Source organism: Gekko japonicus, unplaced genomic scaffold (assembly GCF_001447785.1).
Source record: "Gekko japonicus isolate JY-2015 unplaced genomic scaffold, Gekko_japonicus_V1.1 scaffold782, whole genome shotgun sequence".
NCBI classification, from domain to species: domain Eukaryota; kingdom Metazoa; phylum Chordata; class Lepidosauria; order Squamata; family Gekkonidae; genus Gekko; species Gekko japonicus.
The window spans coordinates 3,520-26,013 of record NW_015161973.1 but is presented as its reverse complement, the minus strand read 5'-3'; the positions used below and the strand labels follow the sequence as shown (position 1 = coordinate 26,013).

The following is a 22,494-nucleotide window of genomic DNA, read 5'->3' as shown; positions in this document are numbered from 1 at the left end:
CACGACCATCCGAGGGAAAACCATAGAGTTTTCCCTTGGATGACCATGGCCCCGCCCCCAGCAAGCCCGGCATGGTCGCATCACTTCTGGGTGACGCGCACGTCGGGGTGGGGCTCCCCCCAGGGCCCGATCCGCCACCGGCGGGGAACGGGCCTCTGGGGCAGGGGTTTCCCCGCCCCCGGGGGGACTTGGCAAGCCTAGTGTGCCCCTACTTTTGGAGACCAGGCAGGTAGTTACCAGGCACAGAACTGTCTTGGTGCTAGGCCCAGGTTCTGCAGTAGCTTTCCTGGAGGTTTTGCTTGACTCCCATTCATTGTTAATTTCAGTACTGGGTTTAAATCATTTTATTTGAAAGGGTTTTTAATGGCAGATAGAGTCTTCTGCTATATATTTCTTACCAATTTATTCAGCTCTGGTTATATTAATGTATGTGTTTACTGTGCATTGCTGCTTTCCCAAGATTTTATTTTCACTCTTCTGTTAGCCACCATGTAGGTTGCACAGTGGTAAGGCAGGATACAAATATGTTAAATCAATTGGGGCGAGGATTTCTAGTTGTCAAGGGCAAGCCTTTGGTGATGTCCTGTTTAGATCCTTGCCCATCTCCACAGGGAACAAAACAAGAATCAATTATGCAGAGTAGTACAAATTGCAGGCTCAATTATGCAAACTAAGAGAAATTATGTAAAACGTGATTAATTGCTAAATTTATGCGGATTATAAAATTGAATTTTTCTGGCACGTGCACAGAGCCACACTTATGACTACCCCCCCTTCCTCTCACTCTGTGCCAGTTACTGATGACCTCTGTAGAAAAGCTTGAGAGGTAACAAGCTCTCTGACACATTAAATACAGCTGTCACCACCTGGAAGGTGCATTCAAAAGTGTGAAACTGATGAAGTAAAGTCACCTTGTGCTGACTTCACCACATCAAAAAGTAACGTCTGAATTAGCCATCAATCAAGTGGGGGAGAAGGAGTAGCAAACTGGGGCTAGCAAGATCTGCACTCCACAAGCTTCAGACAGCCTGGGGGTCCTTTTGTGAGAGATCTGTAATTTATTATAGATTTTCCTATTATCTTTTAAATTTCTAGTTCTTATGTTTCTGGAGACAAGTATGAGAATGTTTGTTTGGCTCCGTAGTCTTTGGGTCTTTTTCTTCAGTTTTTAAACCCACCTTGTTTCAGGGTGGACCCATTTGGTACTCTACTGATAGGTGTGGAGACAGTGACGGTGGGTTAAAGTTTTTTTTTAAAACATATTTTTATTGGATTTTCACCATAATGCACAAATCAATAATGGTTTACCATAATTCATATCATCCCATTAACACCTTATACAACCAATATACTATACTGAGCAGCAACAGCACCAACAATGATCATTATTCACTTCCCCCCCTTCATCTTATTCATCCAGTAGCCAATTCTCAAATAGTAATTACATACATCCATTAATATTCACTTTAAATCTATAATTTGTTATTAAACCGGCCATCTCCCTTTAACAGCCTTACTTTCTCAACAGACAATACTAAAGAGTTACCTACAAGTTACAGCATATCTATAATTTTTAACATTTTATCTTATTTTAAATCATTTTTATTTTATTTATATACCTATTTTTCTCAGTTTTTTAAATATTTCCTTATTTTTCTTGTTTACCCCCCAGCTATTCTAGCCAGGATCGTCTTTATAAATTTTTATCTTGACTCACTGCTGCAACCCTTCCTTTTCAAGTATTTTCACACTTTAATAGATAACCACCATCCTAATCCCTAAGCCTATAGCTCACAGAGGCACATATACCACTACTAAGACCCTTCTATAAACACACATTTTTAAGGCTATAATTTATACCTTCCTGATCTTCTACTCACATTAATTTTAACCTTTTACAAAAATGGAGAGACAAAACAAAAAGAAACAAAAAGAAAAACCCATAAAATACAGTAAAAAACTTTCATACTAATTAATCATATATTTTAAGACTATCATTCATACCTTAATAGCAATCACTTCAATTCATTCCATTTCCCCCCCATTTTTCCCCAATATCAATTCATTTCATTTCCAACGTAAGCTCAAAATGCACAATATAACTAATACCTCTTTCTTTAACACACTTTTCCCACTGCCATATATATTATTCATTCATTCCATTTCAAGAAGAAACGAAAAAACATATATAACATTACCAACACTTAATACCTTAACACACATATTCATACCTTAATGAGTCTCCAATCCAAACCATTTTTCACCCAACTCCTAATAGCATAAACTACTAACGCCTTACTATATTACTTCATCTCCCTTATGATTCTTACTTTAGTGACCCTCTAATCATAATAACTCATTCCATTCTGCCCAGTTATCATATCAATTCATTCCAATTCCATCAAAGACCAACACCACGCATAAAACAAACTTTCATATATTTTAAATCGTCTTTTGTATCTCTGAAGCCTTTTCTTCTGAAGCACCATTTCCAGATGGTTTCTCCCCTTGTAGATGTAGCAAGTCACTTTTAATCTCTCCTCACCAACTCTCCTCCGTTCACATTTCCAACTCGTACCGTTCTTTTTTACTTTCCACACCAATCCTCCCTGTCTCTTTCCTCTCCATTTTTCTTTCTTCTTAACAGCGAGTCACAATATTTTTCTTCTTATTATTCCTATCTTCAAATACCTCTCTTTGGGTGTCTTTTTCTTCCCTCTTTTAGGTCCTTTAATTTCTTTTTCCTGCGGGTAAATAGAAGTCTCTTCCAAACATTGCCTGCTTTGCTCCGTTTCCTCTCCATTGCGTAGGGTCGGGACGGAGAGACCGACGGGGGAAGGGCGCGGCTCACTCTCCAGCTGGGAGTCATGGAGACTTGTAAACGCCCGTCTGACACCCTCCTCTATTCCCTCCTTCAAAACCAGCAAAAATTGTTCAACCAATAATTGCACTATTAAAGTGTCCTCATTTGTTTTCTCCTTTACAGACGTCATTTTCTTAATTTGTTCCAAACCATTAGTGTCATTTATTGAGCAGCCGAGAGAGTAAAGCAAAAATCTAGCTGAAACAAAAGAATCCTCGTTTCCCCACGCATGTGCACACTCCTTCCTTCTCACTTTTTCGGCCGCTTTTTCTTTTTCCCCTCTCTCGGAGTACTTTCCAATTTTTATACTTGAAGATGCATGCACTTACAGTTCTTTTATTTTCCTGTTGCTTCTATTATAATCCCCTTGATTTTTAAGGTAAAAAAAGGGTGGTGGCGGCTAAGGGGAAACATGGCGACCATGTCCCTCTCTCTATCCGCTCCAGCTTCAGGGCAAAAGGTGGTCACTCCCCGCGTTGCCGATCGCGGGAGGGGCCACTACAAAGCCCCCTGCTCCAGCTCTCTCCAGGAGAGCTGGTCGAGTGCTCCCGCACATGGGAGCCCCAAATGGAGCGGCAAAGAGTCGGGTGTCTTCAGCCCGAGCCGAAAACTGCCCGTCGTCGCGCCATGCCGACCGGAAGTCAAAATAGGCTATTCAATTCTCCTGGCCTAAAGTAGGTTTTTTAATGAGTACCTACATGTCCCCCCCCCCCAAATAGCTCGCAATCCAAAACAGTCCAGTGGAGCCTGAGCAGTGGGTGTTGCCTTCTGACACACTTCTGGTGATGCCAGGGGGCGTGGCATATACAAATTAGTTATGCTAATGAGGTTCTGCACCTCTTTTTCTACGAAATGACCCCTGGTCACACTACTTCTTTGTGGTCTCTGTGCAGATCAGAACATGTATACCCATAGGGAAGGATCTGCATCTCTCCATTTAGTTCACCTTTGTCTGCCACCGCAGCAGCAGTATGGATCAGGAAATTCTTCTTGGACTTTGTTCCCTCAGAGCTAGTTTTTTTTCTTCATCTGTTTTTAAAAAAATTAATTTGTTGATTTAGAGATTTGTAGCCTCACTAGTTAGTGTTAATAGTTTTTCTTCTCTGTGGTGCTGAGGCACCTCTAGCAATAAAGACTGTTTTTAAGGGCTGTTGTAGCCCAGAAGCAAATTTCCATTGTGGGAGCAGCACAAAGTAGACTGTTTGCCAGTGCCAAAAACGTTATCAGACAGACTTATCAGCAGGCCACTCTTTAGGAAAGAGCCCTCATGACCTCCAAGGAAATAATGGACTCATTTTCCAAGTAGCCTGTTCCCTCATCCATCTATCAGCATTTGGAAAATGATACCCATTCCTTGACCTCCAGTGCACTGAAATGTGACAAAAGAGAAACAAATAACCAGATTTAATCAGTTAAGAGAACACAGACTGGTTGGGTGGGAACAAGACCTTCTGTATAAGCCCAGGTTGCTTTCTTCACTAGTCTTGGGCCATGCCATGGTTTTCAGGTGACTTCCGGTGATAATAGTCCCAAGCTTTGATGTTGCAAGATGAACTCATGCTCTTCTCTTGCCCTAGTAACAAAACCCCCTTGCACGTTTTTACTGTGGGGGAGGGATGCCCTTTAGCTGTTCAGTTAAACAGTTTGTATTTTGACTCACTGTATTTTTCGTGTGCATAGACTATTCATGAATTAGTGACGAGCAGCTATGGACTACAAAGCGATTTAGCTTAGGAATATGATGAGTGGAACAATGTTTCTTTTGTATCACAACGACGTTTGAGTCCAGTGGTGCTTTTAACACCAACAAAGTTTTATTCACGGTGTAAGCTTTTGTATACAAGCATACTTCTTCAGATACAGAAGTCTGCTGCTTCAGACCAACACGGCTATGCACCTGAATCTGTCTCTTGTATCACGGTTTAGGGTGCTTATTGTTCAGTTGTGTCCCAGGGTTATAAGAATGATTGATATCACCATTCTTTCCTTACTATGAATGAATTTTCTAATATTAAAGGTTGGAGATGTTCAACATTTCTTCCTGTAGGCCAGTGCTGTAGATGGGTACTTCTCTCAGCTAAAGTTGGGAGTTTGGCTTGAATGGACTCTCTTTATAGGTTGGGAAGTCTCTGATAGCTCAACTATGACTGTGCCATATTTAACCACCTTGTTATGACTTTCATAGATTTTTGAGTTAAGGCTGAAAATGTCAGGAGTTGGAAGTAGATAGTTCAGAAAAATAGTATCTATGGTGAAAAGTCTAAAGTTGTATTTGTGTGATGATTTTTTTAATGTTTGAATTTGCCTTTTTATTTGTTTAGAATGTAATTAGCCAAAAAAAGAACAGAAATGGAATTTTACACCTTTGGTGGATAGGCAGGTTCAAAATAATTTATGAATAAAGGATACTTATATTTTTTAAAATGGCTTTATATTTATGCACAATTAAATTTCATGTTATTTTCAAGGGATGGCAATTTACTATTTGAAGCTGCCAAATTGTTCTTTCATATTTTGTGATTTGTGGTTTCACTTGAGAAAATATGCTATTATAGTGGATTTGGGAACTTGCTGCTCAGTTGTGCCACTTCTTACATGAGCCTATCTCTTGCTCCATTTTCATGGTGAGCGCAGAGTTCCCAGTGCCAACAGAACCTGGAACTCATCCCTGGCACTGCACTAGGGCAACGGCAGTCGTTGTCACTGCTATGTAAGCATTCAGCCAAGTCTCTCTGTGTACCATCTATGCTGTGCAAGATCTTCTTTCAGGTTCCCAAGAACTGTTTCGTTTGGCTTTCCTAGTATTAGCACAAGGCTGCATTAATATTTCTGTGTTTTAAAAGGCACCTGATTACAGAGCTGAGGGGGTTTCTAGTTAAATCTATTCTTCTGCTGCTCTATAGTGCTATTTAGCCTGATACAGTAAAACAGCAGCATAAAATCAAGCTGAGAAAGTGATACAGTTCATCTCTTGTTCAGTTCAATGTACAAGTAAAAGCTGAAAACTCATACGCTCTTGAAACTGAATCAGTTGTAATGAAAAGAAAGTATGTGAAATGATGAGCTGTCACCTTTTAAAGCTTTTAAGTTCCGTTTGCAGACTAGAATTTTGTGGCATCTTAAACTATTTGTGAACAGGGAACAGGCTGATGAACATTAGATCAACAAGCATACCATTAAAATGTTATGTCTACCTTAAATTTTCTGTTTGTTATACTAGATAATGCATTCATTTTGAGCTCAACCAAGCATCCGAGCTGTATAATGCATGTGGATATGGACTGCTTCTTTGTGTCAGTGGGTATTCGAGAGAAGCCAGATCTAAAAGGTCAGTAAACTATACCAAAATTTAGTTGCTACCGAGGAGCCATTGTATATGTTAATTGTGTCTGTTAACTGTGCATTGATTGGCATGACTAAGCTTTTGATCTGAAAAATAGTATGTGGGTACCACTATGCCTTGCAGGTATTTCAAGTAATGCATTGCAAATAACATAGAGGTCTGCTATTCAGTGCACGGGGTTTAAACAATGAAAATACAAGGTTTTTCCTCCCCTGTTGGCAATTAAAATGAAAAAGAGTACTTTTTACTTACATTTTGTAATTGTGAATAATTAGCTGTATTAAAACGTGTATGGACTTCTATATTTCCAGAATAGATTACTTGTTTGTTTTATTTATAAAACGTGGTGCTTGATGAAAACCTATGTAAAGTGATTTACAAAGGAATTCAAACCAAAGAATGTAAACATGTAAAACCATATTAAACCGAATATTTTAACAGTTAAAGCCAGAGCCAAACATTTATCCACAGCTGGCAAAGTCTTTCAGAGTGAGAATCAAACGTATTCACTTACTTATGACAGATATAGGAAAAAAGTATCTGCAAACAGGGATCCCTCATGGTGCAGGTACCCAGCTGAATATGCTTTGCTCACTGTGTCTGCTGATTTAACTTGTAAAAACGAGGGAACATATAATAATGCTGCTTAAATGTGAAAGAGTAACACGTAAATAACTTGGGTGGTACAATGGCCCTGCCTAGAATATACAGTGGAAAGCTGCCTAGGGCTTTAGTGCTCAAAATGAAGTATTTATACTTGCTGCAGCACGTAATAGAACTTACTGGAGAAAAGGCTTGGTAAATTTTAGTCCAGATTGCTAAATTGGTTTTATCAATTGAAAATAGGCCAAATAGTTGTGACCTGAATAGCTCATGCAAGCCCAGTCTTGTCAGGTCTCAGAAGCTAAGCAGGGCTGACCCTGGCAAGTAATTGGAAGGGAGACCTCCAAGGAATACCAGAGCTCGGGACACAGAAGCAGACTATTAAGCCAACTCTCTGAAAAAGGCCAAAGCCCCCAGTAGGGGTCACCAGAAGTTGCCATGACTTCCAGGCATGCAAGCACGCGGACACACAAAAATACACACCCCCCCGAAAATAGGTCAAATGATGGAAGAGTAAAATAGGAATCCATCATGTTTTAAATTCAGACATGAACTGGCATTGTGCCCCTTTTTTTAAAAAAACAGACTGTTGAAAACTAGTTAAAAATAGAGAATTTCAGTCAAACTATTAAATTGCCATTTTACATCTTTGTTACATGTGCATTGTTGAAGATTCATCATCATGTTCGTTTAATTTTTTTTTACATTTTGTTGAAGATTCATCATGTTCGTTTAATTTTTTTTTACATTGTTTGCTCTAACGAACTGCCTGTGGAAAGGTGGAGGCCAACTATTTAAAATGAATAGTTCTTGGCATATTACCCAGTGTATATAGTAGTTAGCATGTTGGATTAGGTCTAAGAAGACCAGGATTCAAAACCCATCTTGCTTTGGAACTTCTTGGGTGACTTTAGACTAACAAAACCAGATTGGTAGTCAAGTCACCCTGCAACAAGACAAACTCAAGGAAGGGAACAACAGGACACCATTAGTTGTCACTTACAGCTCACAATTTAAACAACTTCATATCATCATTGACTTAATAGCCTCTAGTGGATAAGAATTTATCTCTTTCACAGGCCTTGGGTGGCAGGGCTTTGGTTGCGTAGACAGCCTTTCTCCACATTTAAAACAGCTTCTCACCAACTACAGTGGACCACCCAGCAAAGAAAGAAATTCAAGAACCAAACTATGCAACAGACCCAAATGGCAACTTTGTTCCCACATACGCTCAGATAGTACTATTAGAGTGTGCCATCATTTGCTAACAATGCTGTTCTTCTATCTATGTAAGACAAACATGTTATTTCCTAGTGAGAGAATCCATGAACACAAATCTGACATAAGAAATCACAGTATTATCTTCTTGGACATATTGTATAATACTCTAATGTGTTACTGCTGTTAATTTTCTTACATTTTTGACTGCTCAATTAGTATTTTATCCTACTTTTTAATACTTTTGTTTGTCTGCACCTCAAGAGAGAGAAGCTACAATGCCTGATCTCTCTCATCTCTCCTTATATATAATTGAATAGTGGGTGCCAAAGTTCTAATTCTAAAATGCACTCCCTTAGTGTATGGCTGATGGCACTGCTCCTCAGCATATATCGCCACCAATCAGAAGGCCATTATGTGTAACAACCTAATCTGTTCCAGTCCTTTATGCAGAGAATCATCACCTGAAAGACTGGTGGGATTTACACAGAGTTTCTCTGTGCCCCTACTTTTCCCTTCCCCCTCCCATTCTGTTGTTTTCCTTCTAAGAATGTGGAATGTGATTTTCTCTTCATAGCATCTGAAGAACTGAGTTCTAACTCAGAAAGGCTCATGATGAAATAAATTCTGTTAGTCTTTCAGGTGACACCAGACTTCTGTTTTATTATATTGACCTTAGACCAGTCAGTATCCCACAGCCTGACCAACCTCACAGCATTATTAGGAGAATAAAATGGAGGAAAGGAGAGCTGTGTATGCTGCTTTGAGTTCCTTGGATGTAGGATGGACAGGATAAAAATGCGCAAGAAATTGTTGTACAGAATTTATCTTGCAAAGCACATTACAGTATTAGTTGCCTTTTTCAGAAAACTGATTCAAGTTGAATTACATGTAATTATATTTCACAGGGAAACCAGTGGCTGTTACAAGTAATCGAGGATCAGGAAAAACATTACTTCGTCCAGGTGCAAACCCACAGCTGGAATGGCAATATTACCAGAATAAATTATTGAAAGGCAAAGCAGGTACAAATGTTCTGCAGCTTACTGAAATTGTGAAAAAAAAAAATTTAAATGGCTGTTGTGATATTGTAAATTAGTTTCACAATTCTATGTAGTGTAGTCAGATGAAAACTAAGGTTGAATATATTATTTTATTTCATGGTCTCACAATTATTGGATATAACTATGTCTAATAGTAAACTTCCTGGCTTCCTTGTGTATGATGAAAGCAACAAAACCGGGCCACACATAACAAGGTAGAAGCTTTCCATATTTGGAGAATTCCTCTCTTTGCAGAAATTTAATTTTCCAAAAGTTGGAGAACGCCCCTCACATGGCCTGTTGAGTTCTGAAAATGCTCCAAAAGACTCAGCGCATTGAAAGGAATGTCAGTTAAAGGAAAAAAGGTGGAGAGGAAGAGAAGTCAACTTGCCCAAGCCCCTTAAATTTCCTGTAAGGAGAAATAAGGAGGATCAAAATTGGTTCCCATCTACCTGCCATTCCTCATGGGAATTGAACCTTTCACTATATATAGTTGCTCCCCCCCCCCGACATAATTATTAAACAGAGGCCACAGCTTCCTGCCTAGGGATGGGCACAAACCTAAAAATTCTGGTTCTGTTCAGGGTGGTCCACTTCTTCCGCTTTGAACAGATGCACTGCGGACCCTTGTCACTCAGCCGTTAGGTTTAAATGTCCTGAACATCCAAACCAGACAGAAGTCCAGTAAATGTTCAGGGGCTCTGAACTGGGCCAAGTTCATTCCAAAATCTGGCTCATAAACCCGTTCATGCCCATCCCAATTCCTGACCCCTCAAAATATAATATGTATGTATTTATTTATTTATTCCATTTGTATCCCGCCCTTCCCGTGAACAGGCTCAGGGCGGCTTACAGTAATTGGTATGAGGTACCATAAAATTCACATAGAAACATTTAAATTTTTATTATTTAGTAGAATTCAGGGACTTGCCAAAGCTGTGTCTTGGAACACCACATGCTGGAAAAAAAATGGTAGGATGATGCTATTGCATTCATGCTTTACTTGTAGTTATCTTGGATGTATATGGCTGGCCACTGTTAGAATGCTTGAGTAGACGGACTTTTGTTCTGAGGCAGTCCGCATTCGCATGTATATGGCTGGCCACTGTTAGACTCAGAATGCTTGAGTAGATGGACTTTTGTTCTGAGGCAGTCCGCATTCTCTTGCTTTCTGTAAGGCATGTAGTCATGGTTTTTTACTATAGAATCTCCAGGATTTTGAGACCCCAGGGAACCACTCATCCTTTTTTCTTTTGTTACACTGAGACTTGTGGTACAAACCTGTGCAGAGTTACTCCAGTCTGAGCCTGTTAATTTCAGTAGCTCATATTGTAGTAGCTGTGCATAGGATTTCATTGTTGCTGTTGTTTTCCTCATTAAGGAAGTTCCCCATGCTGAAAGATGAATAGTTGCTGTATGGCACTGATCTAAGTCAATATTTTAAATTCCTCCCAAGCTTATTGCAGAGCTTTCTAAAGTTTGCTAACATTATTTAATTCCAAGGTTTTTAATCTAATCTTTATTAGAGTGAAAAGCAGGACTAATAGTATTCTTGCATAAAAATGAAATGGTTATTCAAAATGATTGGTGCATATTACATAGTGAAATGCTAGTATGGGATATTTGCACTAAAATAACTATTTCTGCATGCCACTTCTATACCACTTTAGAGCCTATGTTTGCTCCCAAAGCAGGTTGGAACAACTGGAATCAATCATGAAAAATGTAATATGAAATGTTAGTGGCAGATGGCAGACTCTGCTAACCCTGAAAGCTACTTATATTTGTTTTAAAAACTTAATCCACATTTCTCCTTCACAAAGGACCTAGAGTGGCTTATAATAAAAATTAAAACTGCAATTCCAAGTTGCTAAATATTAAATCCATAAAACAGAAACAAAATACAAACCAGCCTCAAAATAATTTCAGACACACTACAATAGCCTCTTAATTCCTCCTCTGTTGAAAACTATAAAGAAGGGTTTAATCTTAACAACCTCTGAAAGGCTGTTTCAGAGTGTCTGGACTGTTAAAGTAATGGCCAGCATTTGAGCTGTGTACAGATCTGCAAGTGGTGCCTGATAAAACACCTTGCTGAAATGAGCAGAGTTGCCACACAAGACACGGAAATCCTGGTCCCGGGCTCTTCTCCAGAAACAGCTGCAGATGTACTGGGGTTGTCCCTAATGGCAAATGTATCAGCACACAGAAGCAACCCTTGAGTTGATGCAGAGACTCTTCTGCCCCTGTTGTAATGAGATATTACACAATAGAATTCTGACAGTTATATATATATATCCTTTTAGAGATAAAAACCACTGTTTCTGTGTATTTTCCGTTCTGTGTATATATATATATAGATATAGTTATAAACTGTGTGTCAAATTAGGTATTTTTAAAAATTTATTTGGTTGGTGTTGGTAGTTTAATAGATACCACATTGGCTGTCATAAATACAGCACATTGTAGTATAAAAAGTAACATAATTGGAGGTTTAATTCCCTCAGAACAGATCCCTAACTCTGAGCCTATCTTTACTTTTGGAATTTTTAGAAAAGTTAGTATGTGCCACCACAAAACGATTGCTATGAGGATATTTTTGTATTTTTGTTTCTCTATGGGTAAGGAATCTACTATTAAAAATAAATATTTGTGCTTAAATTGGGTGGTGGATTCCCTCTCTCATAGATATTTCTTAAAATACATTTTCAGTTAAATGCTCGGGGGGGGAGAAACTGAAGGCTTCAGGTTTTGAAGTGGGACAAGAAAACATTCATGAATAGTTATTCAACTGAAATAAATTGTGGTAGGTGGCATTAGCCACCACTTGCAAGTCTGTCGGATCAGGGACTCTGAAGGAAGATTGAGTTGAAGCCAGTGCTGGGGAGTCCATATGTTTGGTTAGTATGAATTGTATTTTGTGGGAAAGAGAGAATGTTGTGGTGAAGGAATTTCAAGCAAGCACATGCCCCAAATGAATACAAAAAGGGCCAAACTCAGGCACCTCTTATCTCTTAAAATGAAACTAGTTCTCAGATTTTGTGGGAGGTGGCTGAAGCTTAGTTCTGCCCCCACCCCCATCTCTTTATCCTCGTCTATCACCTTGAGGCTAGGTGGAGAAGTGGGTGGAGTAGGGTGGAATTTTAGAGATTCAAAAGAGAAAGGGGGTGCAGAATGGGGAGCAAAGAAATGTGAAAGGTGACAAAGGAGTAGAAAAAGTAGGAGAGTAAATGGGGCTAAGGAGAACAAAGAAGCGAACTGGGAAAGGGAGTAAGGACAAAGGAGAACAAAGAAGAAGCGAACTGGGAAAGGGAGTAAGGAAGAAGTGTAGAAAGGGTCAGAAAGCAGGATAGCAGATAAGTAAGTCGGTGTCAGGAAACAGTTCAGCACTGGGCTTACTTAAATCGGGTATAAAATGTGCATTAGCTAGAACAGGGGTGTCAAACATGCGACCCGGGGGCCGGATCAGGCCCCCGGAGGACTTCTATGAGGCCCACAGTGGAACTGGCTGTCTTCTGCTTCTTCTTCCAGTTCGGCTGCTGCTGCATCGTTTATTTGCAGCTTACAGGTACATACCTGAACAGCATACTCAAGATTGCAACAGCACAGACATTTTGACGCAATAATTCAGAGCAAGAGGTGTCAGTTATCAGACACGGTTAAATAAACAAAGTATTGCAAGAGTGCTAATGTTTTAAGCATGTTTTTATTTTAAGTAAAAAAAAACCCTTTGTGTTTGTGTCCTTTATAAAGTTTATATCTCCGCTACCTGGCATTACATTTTATGACACACATGGCCCGGCCCAACAAGTTCTCATTTATGTCAGATCCAGCCCTCATAACAAATGAGTTTGACACCCCTGAGCTAGAATATGAGTTATGTGGTTGTATGGACTCTAGTAACAATATGCACAAGAGGTTCAAAGTCACTTCTAGTATTGAATGAGAAGTTGCCATAGTGCAGTGTGAGCTCCCCTGGCAATCTTTCAGGCATGCCCCCTCTTTTACATTTGGATCTCCTTCCATCTTTCTAAGTGGTACTGCCATACCTTAGTGCAGTCTTTTCTTAGTCATAGAATACTGTGAACGCTGTAATGTCAAATGCTAGTCGGACACAGTATGATCTAGCGGCTACAGTTCCTTAACAACTCCATGCTATCTCTTGCTTTCTTTACTCTGTTGCCAACCTTACTGACAAGAAGAATAAATTCTGCATACAAACCACAGAATATATGTTGTCTTAACTATGCAGGGACAGTGGAATAGTGTGTTTCTTGACATAGCAATGCTCACTGTGATGAGGCTTGAGAACCCCATCCTTGACCATTGTGTCTTTGGAAACAATTTTGTTGACACAGTATAGTGCTGCCTTGTAAAGCCCATTTCTTTTTATACATAAATAGAAGGCTCCCTCTGTCAAGAGCAGAGGAGAGAGGACTGCAAACACTGCATGTGTATTTGTGTTTCAGTTACCATAACAGAGAATGCAAAAGCTCTGCTACATATGAGAACCACCTCTGCTAAATCATGCCATTTGCACCTTACCTTGTCAGGCTTCTTGACATAACCCATACAATTTTAAACTTTTAGTCATTTTACTGTTAAGTAGTTAAATCTTTTCCATCTTGTACCCAACTTGGTGCATGATTTTTAGCTTGTTTATTTTCCTAGTAATCTTGGTCTGTATTTTTTAAGCCTTTTGACTGGTAGTTTATTTGATCAAGAAACGCAAAACAGTAGCTGACTTCTTGTCTTCTGGAGAGAAGAAAACATTGAAACTTCCTGTCATTCTAATACTTGAATAAAGGGTGACTGAGTTTTATAGGATTCTGCAAAAATAAAGTACTTTCCAGCATGAATTGTCAGCATAACTATAGGTTTCATGTAAATAATACAATGTGAGGAATTTTGAAACAAAATCTTCAGAGATACATGCATATATTCAAGTGTGTGAATCTGTATTAAACAGCAGCCAACAGTATGTTATAGTAATGATATAGAAACTTGGAGTGTGTAGTTGTGATAGTGAACAGAATCTAACCGGGTTTTGATACATATTAATAACCATATTGTAATACGGAAAAACCTCCTTAGTTATCTCATTTTCCATATTGTTCTCTGCTCTTGCCTTCTTTTTGACCTGCTAGACACAGTTGTTTCAGTGGATCTGTGGGGCTCTTAGTTTGTCCAGATATAGGCACCAACAACTTCAGCTATCTTCTTTTGCAAATCGTTCACTTACTGTCTTCCACTGGGCAAATTTTAGGAGCTGTTGAATCTTGGATCTCTTACAATATCAGTCTTTAATTTTTATTCATACACAGTTGTGTTACTTTAAACATTCGCTGTCATTCTCATTCCATATCTCCATTTTGAAGCATTTGCTTAAGAACAGGTAATTACTATTCTACTGAGAGAGCTTCTTTGCCCAAAGAGATTATACAAATGGGTTAGGGTCTCTTCTCATTTGCCAGGATTCTCAAAATATGAATATTTTTAGCTTTCCTTTCCCTCAACCCTGGTGTCTTCAATTTTCATTCTAAAGAGCAACATTTTTTAAATCATCGCCTTAGATACAAATTTATTCTCAGCGATTTCTTTTTCACAGACTTGGGTCCTGGCCTCTGCTTTCTCCATCCGTTGCTCCACATTCACCATGCGCCTGTCTATTTTCTCAACTTTTGATGAGAGGTTCTCTACCTTGCCTTCCAGTGAGGACAGTGTGTCTTGCATTGCTCTGAATTCACATGAAGTGACTGCATCATCTTATGGGGGGATCTGCTGTGCTGCACTATGAAGGAGCCCATCGAACTCATCAACGTAGACAATATGACAACATCAGGGCAGAGGAAGAAATGGACTGAAGACATGATTCTTGTTAATTTTTTGTTGGGGCCTTACTTGCTCTAACTTCCATTATGAGTTGTGTTGGGTAACTTCAGTGAGCCCATTAACGATAACTGAACTATTGTGAAACAACGGCTCAAGTCCATGTTCTGCTTCACATTTCTGTCATCCACGGCATTCTTTGATCATATTCATGTGAAGACTGCATCCTAACTTAAAATTATTCTGCAATGTGGTAGATAATCTGCCACACTTTAGAGTGCACCATTGCAAAGGCACAGTTTTTCATGATATAGTGTATTGAGCAGTGAAAAACAGCATCCAGGTTGCTATACTCTTCTGGCAAAGGAAGCATTAGAATGTTAGGGTAGGTCTCTAACTGGTAGTGTTTTTTGTTTTGGGATATACTTGCACCCATTAGATTTTTCTAAATATTTTAATGAGTCTGTAATATTTCTAACAGTGTTCATATATCAATAATATGTATAGCATAAGAATCTTCATAGAACAGAAAAATTGGTTTCATACTCTCTATTTTATTTATTTAGGGACTTTATATGCCACCTCTCCTACCCTGTACCATTTATTTTTGCATAGTTCAGTACTGATGTAATCTGTAGAGAAAATCACACAATTGCTTTATTATTTTCAGTAATGCTTGGTTTACTTTTCTTTGGTTCCCCCAGAGAAGAAATTTGTGGTGAACTAAACCCTAGGCAAGGTCCAGTAAGTCTGTGGCTCCCTGGCCAACATGGATATAGCAAGCTTAAAATTAAAGTATGCTGTTTTCTGGGTTGGTTAAGCAACCAAACAGCTTCTGGATGTTTACACAAGGCCAGGTTCAGCTTACAGTATCACTAAAATGAACGTGTGAAAAAGAAGTAATTCTATGGATCCATCTTAAGTAGCAATTATAGGACACTGAAGAAGGCCATTTTGCTTATATGTTTTTGTATGTACACAACATCATTCACTCTCAAACACACAGTTTCAGCTGCCCAAGATTTCGATTTTCTCGTTTCTTGTATGTGGTTAATAAGACCAATTTTTAAACTCATTAAGTTGTGATCTATATTCCAACCTTGTAGTGCATCTGTTTTGTACTGACATTGGATATTAGCTTACAAATTGGTTTAGAGTATTATATTCTACAGTTTTTAAAGGCATGTATTTATGGGAAGTAACATTTACAGTGTTTTTCAGGTACTGTGTTATACAAACGTAAAACATATTATGATTATATTTCAAATTCTTAAATAAAGTAAATTACTATATTAGTAAAAGTAACATTGATTAATAACAAATCATTAATGAAATCTAGTTTTAACTGTTAAAAATGTAACTGTTTTTTTCAAGCAGAAACTGGTAAATTGGACTTGTCCACTGAGCATAAGCTGGAATCTCCCCAAGTAAATGGAAATGAATTTGATATATCTGTCTCATCGATGGCTGAAATTGCATCTTGCAGCTATGAGGCTAGGTAAGAGGAAACTGTGTAATTTATATGTTTCACCTTCACCCGCTTCCTTATATGGGGGTTTAATCCCACACCTGTTAGAGTAGGCAAGGAGGAAGAGGAATTTCTCCTTGTTGCTGCAGCTCTTCAGGCAGCAGATTGCCAATCTGGTGCTCAAGGAGTCCTAGCACTGCATGGCTTGAATCTTTTGTTAGCTTTCTGAAAGCCAAGAATGTACTTAGAAATTGTTTCAGATCAACAAAAGATCTAATTTGTAGGGACTGTTTGCACTGGCAGTTGCACACGAAACATTTCAAACTAGAATGGTAACTTTTTACAGCAATCTAGGGAATTTGAGAATAGCCAAGAGGCAGTTACATCATGGAACTTCATCCTAACAGGACTCATTTTGCGTATATAAATGTTGTTGTGAACAAACATTGAAATAAAATTACAGACGCCATAACCATTATGACTAGCAAGGTCAGTGAAAAACTACTGGTCTCAAACAGTCATGCTTATCTTTATGATCTAACAATGGTTGAACTCAAAATGTTCTTGGTTGTCTCTTGAGCAGGAACTTTAAAGACTTTTTGGGCAAGTAATAAAAAAATGTATTAACTTCATAATTGATGCTTTGGATTTTAAATTAAGGATTTTTCTTTTTTCCTTTTTATAGACAAGCTGGTATAAAAAATGGAATGTTTTTTGGGCAAGCAAAACGATTGTGTCCAGATCTTCAAGCAGTATCCTATGACTTTCAATCATATAAAGCAGTTGCACAGACAATGTATGAAATTCTGGCAAGGTAAAATAAATTATCTTTTAAAATATGTTGTAGAATAATATTGGGGAATCACCTTGTTTCTTTAGTATCTCATATTTCATTGGAAAATACTGCAATTTAAGCATTGGACCCACACTAAATTTTTCGCTCAACAGAAGGGGTGTTGTAATTTCCACCTGTTTCCCTTTTCTCCTGCTGACACACAATTTGCGTCTCATGCTGTTCCTGAGAGTTCTCTGGTTCTCCAGGAGTAGTATTTTGGGGATATCAGTGGGCTGCAGGGGAGGCAGGAAGGTGTTCTGTCTCACTTACAGATTGCCTTGCATGAGCAGAAACTTTAGTCTATATCCAAGCCTAGGAGTAACTTTCAAGTTTTCTTTATGATATAATATTTTTTACTACATAATGTTGGGTGTGGAACCTGCCAGAGGGTGAGAGGGGAAATACTTTGCATTTGCTTTTCTCAACACTACCCACCCCATGCTTCACAGCACAGTAATTTTCAACATTAGAACACTTTTCAGAGGTTAGTTAAGATATGACACTGGTGGAGTACAATCCAAAGTGAGAGTAAAACTTGCACTGTGTACTTGAAGGTATTTTTCTTTTGGAACCCTACTAATATTAGGTATTCCCCTTGCTGTGTAAATCAGAGACTGCCCAAGAAGTGTTGTTCAGTTTTTGGAGTCAAACTAGACATGATATGGCAGCTGCATTTTAATATATATATCTGCCTTGTTCACATATAGAAGTGGCAATCAGGCCAGAAAATCTAGTGTTTATACCAAAAGGAAAGCTTGGACAAGAAAAGTGGAACCCTTTCTACACTTGACCAGTTTAAGTGCTTTTGAAGAAGTGATGGGTGACTCAAAAAAAGCTTATACCCTGCCACAAATTTTGTAGTCTTTAAGGTGCTACTAGACTCTTGCTTTTTTCTACTGCTACAGACAGACTAACATGGCTACCCATCTTGATTTTTCTCCCAAGGTTACCTTTGATAACAGAATTGGTATAGGGAGAAAAGTGCTTCAAGCAAAGGAACATGGGGAAATTGGGTGGGGCTGATTCAATTCCCCTCCTTCATACTCAGTTTTTTGATGCAAAAAGTAGACTCATCTAATGCTTGCTTTATATATGAACAAAGCAAACTCATGGAGTCCCCTTCATTAAAAGTTTGTCCCTAGGATACCAGATTTATTTTGATATAAACTGTAATCTCTGCTTCTTAAGGTTTTAAAATGTCTCTCTCTTATTTGATGTGGTAGTAAATGCTTGTCAGTAAAATAAATTTCCTTGTTCATTATCATACATTTAAATCATGCAAGGTTGTAAGAAAAAATAATAATGGAACTGGTTCTGCAGTAGGAAAGCTTTACTTGCTACATGTTTGTTTTTAACAGATGGTGAGCTGTTGCTGCTGTTTCACTCCCTTTACTTTGTGTTGATAGCTATACTCATAACATTGAAGCGGTCAGTTGTGATGAAGCATTAGTAGATATCACTGAAATCCTTGCAGAGACTGGACTATCCCCTGAAGAAATAGCCAATGCTATCCGTACTGAAATAAAAAACAAGACCAAATGTTCTGCTTCCATTGGAATAGGTTAGTATATTATCCTAGAATACTTATGCTTATGTAAAGTAACTCAATGTGAATTCATCACCTCAATTTATATCCAGATATATATATATCTGGGAACCTAGAAGATGAGTAAAACTTATTAGACTGCTGCATGGGCTAGAACCCCAACATTGCCTTAGGTGCACTTGGTGGGAAGCGGTTAAGCTTTCCAAAAGCCAAAGTTAAATGTACAGCCCTAGTGTCAGTGGAACTTAACAAGTGTTAGAGGCGCCTGTTGCAAATGTAGAATTTGACAGTAGTATGTACATTCACCTTAGTTGGTGGCAACATTGACCAGCATAAAATTGTGTGAAAAAATGTAAAATAAGCTATGGCTCTGAAAAATACTTGCTCAGTGTCACAGTAGTCATCAGCACTGTTCCCTCTAAGCTGAGTTAGTGTGAGCTAACTCACAGTTTCTTAGCCTCCGGCTCACACATTTTTGTCTTTGCTTTGGAGCCATCCTTCCTGAGCTAACTAATTTATGCATAGCCAAGTCGCTTGCTCACAACTTTAATGCTAGTAGCTCACAAAGTAGAATTTTTGCTCACAAGACACCACAGCTTGGAGCATTGGCCACCAGTAATAAAACTGATGTTCACTTACAACAGTGGGTTTCTCAAGAGAACTTGTTCTTTCTTGTATGACCTTAAGCCTATGAACATACATCTCTACAAGAGCTACCTTCTGGGACTGTGGGGAGACAGAGATGCATAGTCTTCCAGAGTATTCCAGTGTTGCTGTTTAACAACAATGTAGATTTCTTCCATCATATCTATATGCTATTAGCCACCTGTGGCTAAATCCACGGATTGGGGCCACATGGAGGCTAAGTAAGTCTTTGTGCACACGTAGGGGACTCCCCATGTGCAGAAAAACCTGAAATATTTTTTTAAAATACACGGGGGAGTTAAATTTCCGGAAAAGTAATACTTATGTCCAGCATTTGTTGGAGGAGACTGTGAGCCTAGGAATCACATTGGGCTTTCTGGCGACAGTGGCGCAGGCCGGGAGCTAGGTTGAGCCTTGCAGTAGTGGCTGTGCAGCCTGGCAGCAGTGGCAGCACAGCCCAGGAGGCACACTGAGACTGGTGGCAGCAGTGCAGCCCAGGCTGCATAGCCCAAAGCCACACTGTGCCCACAGTAAGAAAGTGGTGGGAATTCCCCTTCCCCGGTGATTATTGCAGGCCTAGCCAAAGCAGAGCATGCCAGCAGCCTCTCTGGCCCGGGCACCAAAGTGGTAGATGCTAACAGCCTGGGATCAGAACAAGAGGACTCTGGCAGCCACTGAGAGCCCAGGGGTAGCGGAAGATACCAGCTGCTGTGCTCAGTTTTAGATGGTGGGGCCTGGCACCTCACTGGCTCAGCAGTGGGAGGGGGAATATGGGATTCACACACCCCTCACAGGCCTTCCTCTTGTTTCACTATATTTGTCACATTTATAGGTTCAAACATTTTATTGGCTAGAATGGCAACTCGCAGTGCAAAGCCTGATGGACAGTACCACTTAAAGCCAGAAGAAGTGGATGATTTTATTCGAAGTCAACTAATAATTCATCTTCCAGGTGAATTTTTGTTAGCATACTGTCTTCTGCTTTTGTACAGGACTTATCAAATTTACCTTTACTCCTCTAACATATGTCGTTTATAGTCAAGACGGGAATAATTTCTATAGACATTCTCCAAAACTTGTAGGTTGTGTATTTGAAGGGCTGTCATATAGAAGATGGTAAAAGAGTTGTTTTCTGTTGCACCAGACGATCATACCAGAACCAACTAAATTAAATTTAGAAATTAAATCAAAATTAAATTAAATTTAGAAATTAAATCAGAAGAGTTTTCAGCTAAACATTAGGAAGCACTTACTGACAGAGCAGTTCCTCAGTGGAACAGGCTTCCTCAGGAGGTGGTGGGCTTTCCTTTTTTGGAGGTCTTCAAACAGAGGCTAGATGGCTATCTGACAGCAATGCTGATTCTGTGAACTTAGGCAGATCATGAGAGGAAGGGCAGGAAGGGTTGCATCAGTGCTTAGTTCTTACACACCCATAGAATTGCTGATTGCCACTTTGGGGTCAGGAAACAATTTTTCTCCAGGCCAGTTTGGCTGGAGATCCTGGAGGTTTTTTCTCATCTTCTGGGCGTGGAACAGCGGTCACTGAGGGTGTGGAGGGGGAGGTATTTGTAAATTTCCTGCCTTGTGCAGGGGGTTGGACTAGATGACCCTGGAGGTCCCTTCCAATTCTCTGATTCTGTGAGTACATAACCAAAGACATTTTTCCTGAATTAATTCTGTATTTTTAGAACATACTATGTCAAAAGACTATAATTGTACCAAAAGTGCTATAACAATAATTATATTTCTTATAATTCAGAATTACCTTAGAGTCCTGTGATATGAGGAGTTTTTGTAGTTTACAGTTGGTTACTGAGTGTGAAATACCTGAATTGCCTTGCAAACAGTCCAGGAAGTCATCTATATAAAAATGCCCATTGGTTTTAAATACTAACAGAGCTTTCAAGGTTACTGACAATTCTCAGTTGTAGATCTCAAGAACAACATTTTATTTTTTTTGTCAGGAGTTGGCAGGACAATGGAATCTAAGCTGTCGGCACTGGGTATAAAAACTTGTGGAGACCTTCAGTGCATCACTATGTCGAAGCTCCAGCAAGAATTTGGTCCTAAAACAGGACAAATGCTCTTCAGATTCTGCCGTGGTCTGGATGATAGGCCAGTTCAAAGAGAGAAAGAGAGGAAATCTGTTTCAGCAGAGATCAACTATGGCATAAGATTTACCCAGGTAAAAACAAAAAAAATGAAAATTGCAGTACTCATCTGTAGTTTTCCAGTTTTTTTCTGTTAATAAAACAGTATGTGATCCATATTGATATCAGTATTAGTATTGAATTAATATTGAAAATATAAAATACTTTGTATGTAGTACTGAAGTTGATAAAGCAACATAACTGGGCTAAAACAAAAACAATGAATTTTAACTGGGATAAATGTAAAGTTCTATATTTAGGTAGGAATCATCAAATGCATAATTATAGGATGGGGATGATTTGTCTTGGCAGTAGTATGTGCGAAAAGAATCTAGGGGTCTTAGTAGACCATACACTGAACATGAGTCAGCAGCTGAACATGAGTCAGCAGCTAAAAAGTCAAATGTAATTTTGGGGTCTATCAACAGAAGTATAGTGTCCAGTTCACACAAAGTGATGGTATCACTTTACTCTGCTCTGGTTAGGCCTCACTAGAGTATTGTGTTCGGTTTTGGGCACCACAGTTTAAGATGGATATAGACAAGCTGGAACGTGTCCAAAGGAGGGCAGCAAAGATGGCGAGGGGTCTGGAGACCAAGTCCTGTGAGGAAAGATTGAAGGAGCTGGGTATGTTTAGCCTGGAGAGGAGACGACTGAGTGGTGATAGGATAACCATCTTCAAGTACTTAAAGAGCTGTCTTATAGAGGATGGTGCAGAGTTGTTTTATGATGGGTTGAAATTAAATCAGAAAAGTTTTCAGCTAAATATTAGGAAGAACTTCCTGACAGAGTGGTTCCTCAGTGGAACAGGCTTCCTTGGGAGGTTGGGGGTGCTCTCCTTTTTTGAAGGGCTTCAAACAGAGGCTAGATGGCTATCTGACAGCAATGCTGATTCTGCTGAATTTTGACAGATCATGAGAGGGAGGGCAGGAAGGGTTGTATCAGTGCTTA

General features: G+C 39.1%; 1 protein-coding gene across 1 annotated transcript in view; it reads left to right on the top strand.

Moving 5' to 3' along the window:
* The window catches only part of LOC107126175 (DNA repair protein REV1-like), a gene marked incomplete at its 3' end in the record, with an annotated part of 45,021 nt that extends 23,443 nt beyond the window's left edge, over nucleotides 1-21,578 (top strand). Inside the window, exons 6-12 of the mRNA XM_015429702.1 lie at nucleotides 6,084-6,191; nucleotides 8,936-9,052; nucleotides 16,277-16,397; nucleotides 17,053-17,181; nucleotides 18,609-18,763; nucleotides 20,226-20,345; nucleotides 21,358-21,578. Of these exons, the coding sequence (XP_015285188.1) occupies nucleotides 6,084-6,191; nucleotides 8,936-9,052; nucleotides 16,277-16,397; nucleotides 17,053-17,181; nucleotides 18,609-18,763; nucleotides 20,226-20,345; nucleotides 21,358-21,578 (971 nt within the window). The remainder of the gene's footprint in view (nucleotides 1-6,083; nucleotides 6,192-8,935; nucleotides 9,053-16,276; nucleotides 16,398-17,052; nucleotides 17,182-18,608; nucleotides 18,764-20,225; nucleotides 20,346-21,357) is intronic.
* Between the last annotated feature and the right edge of the window lie 916 nt (nucleotides 21,579-22,494).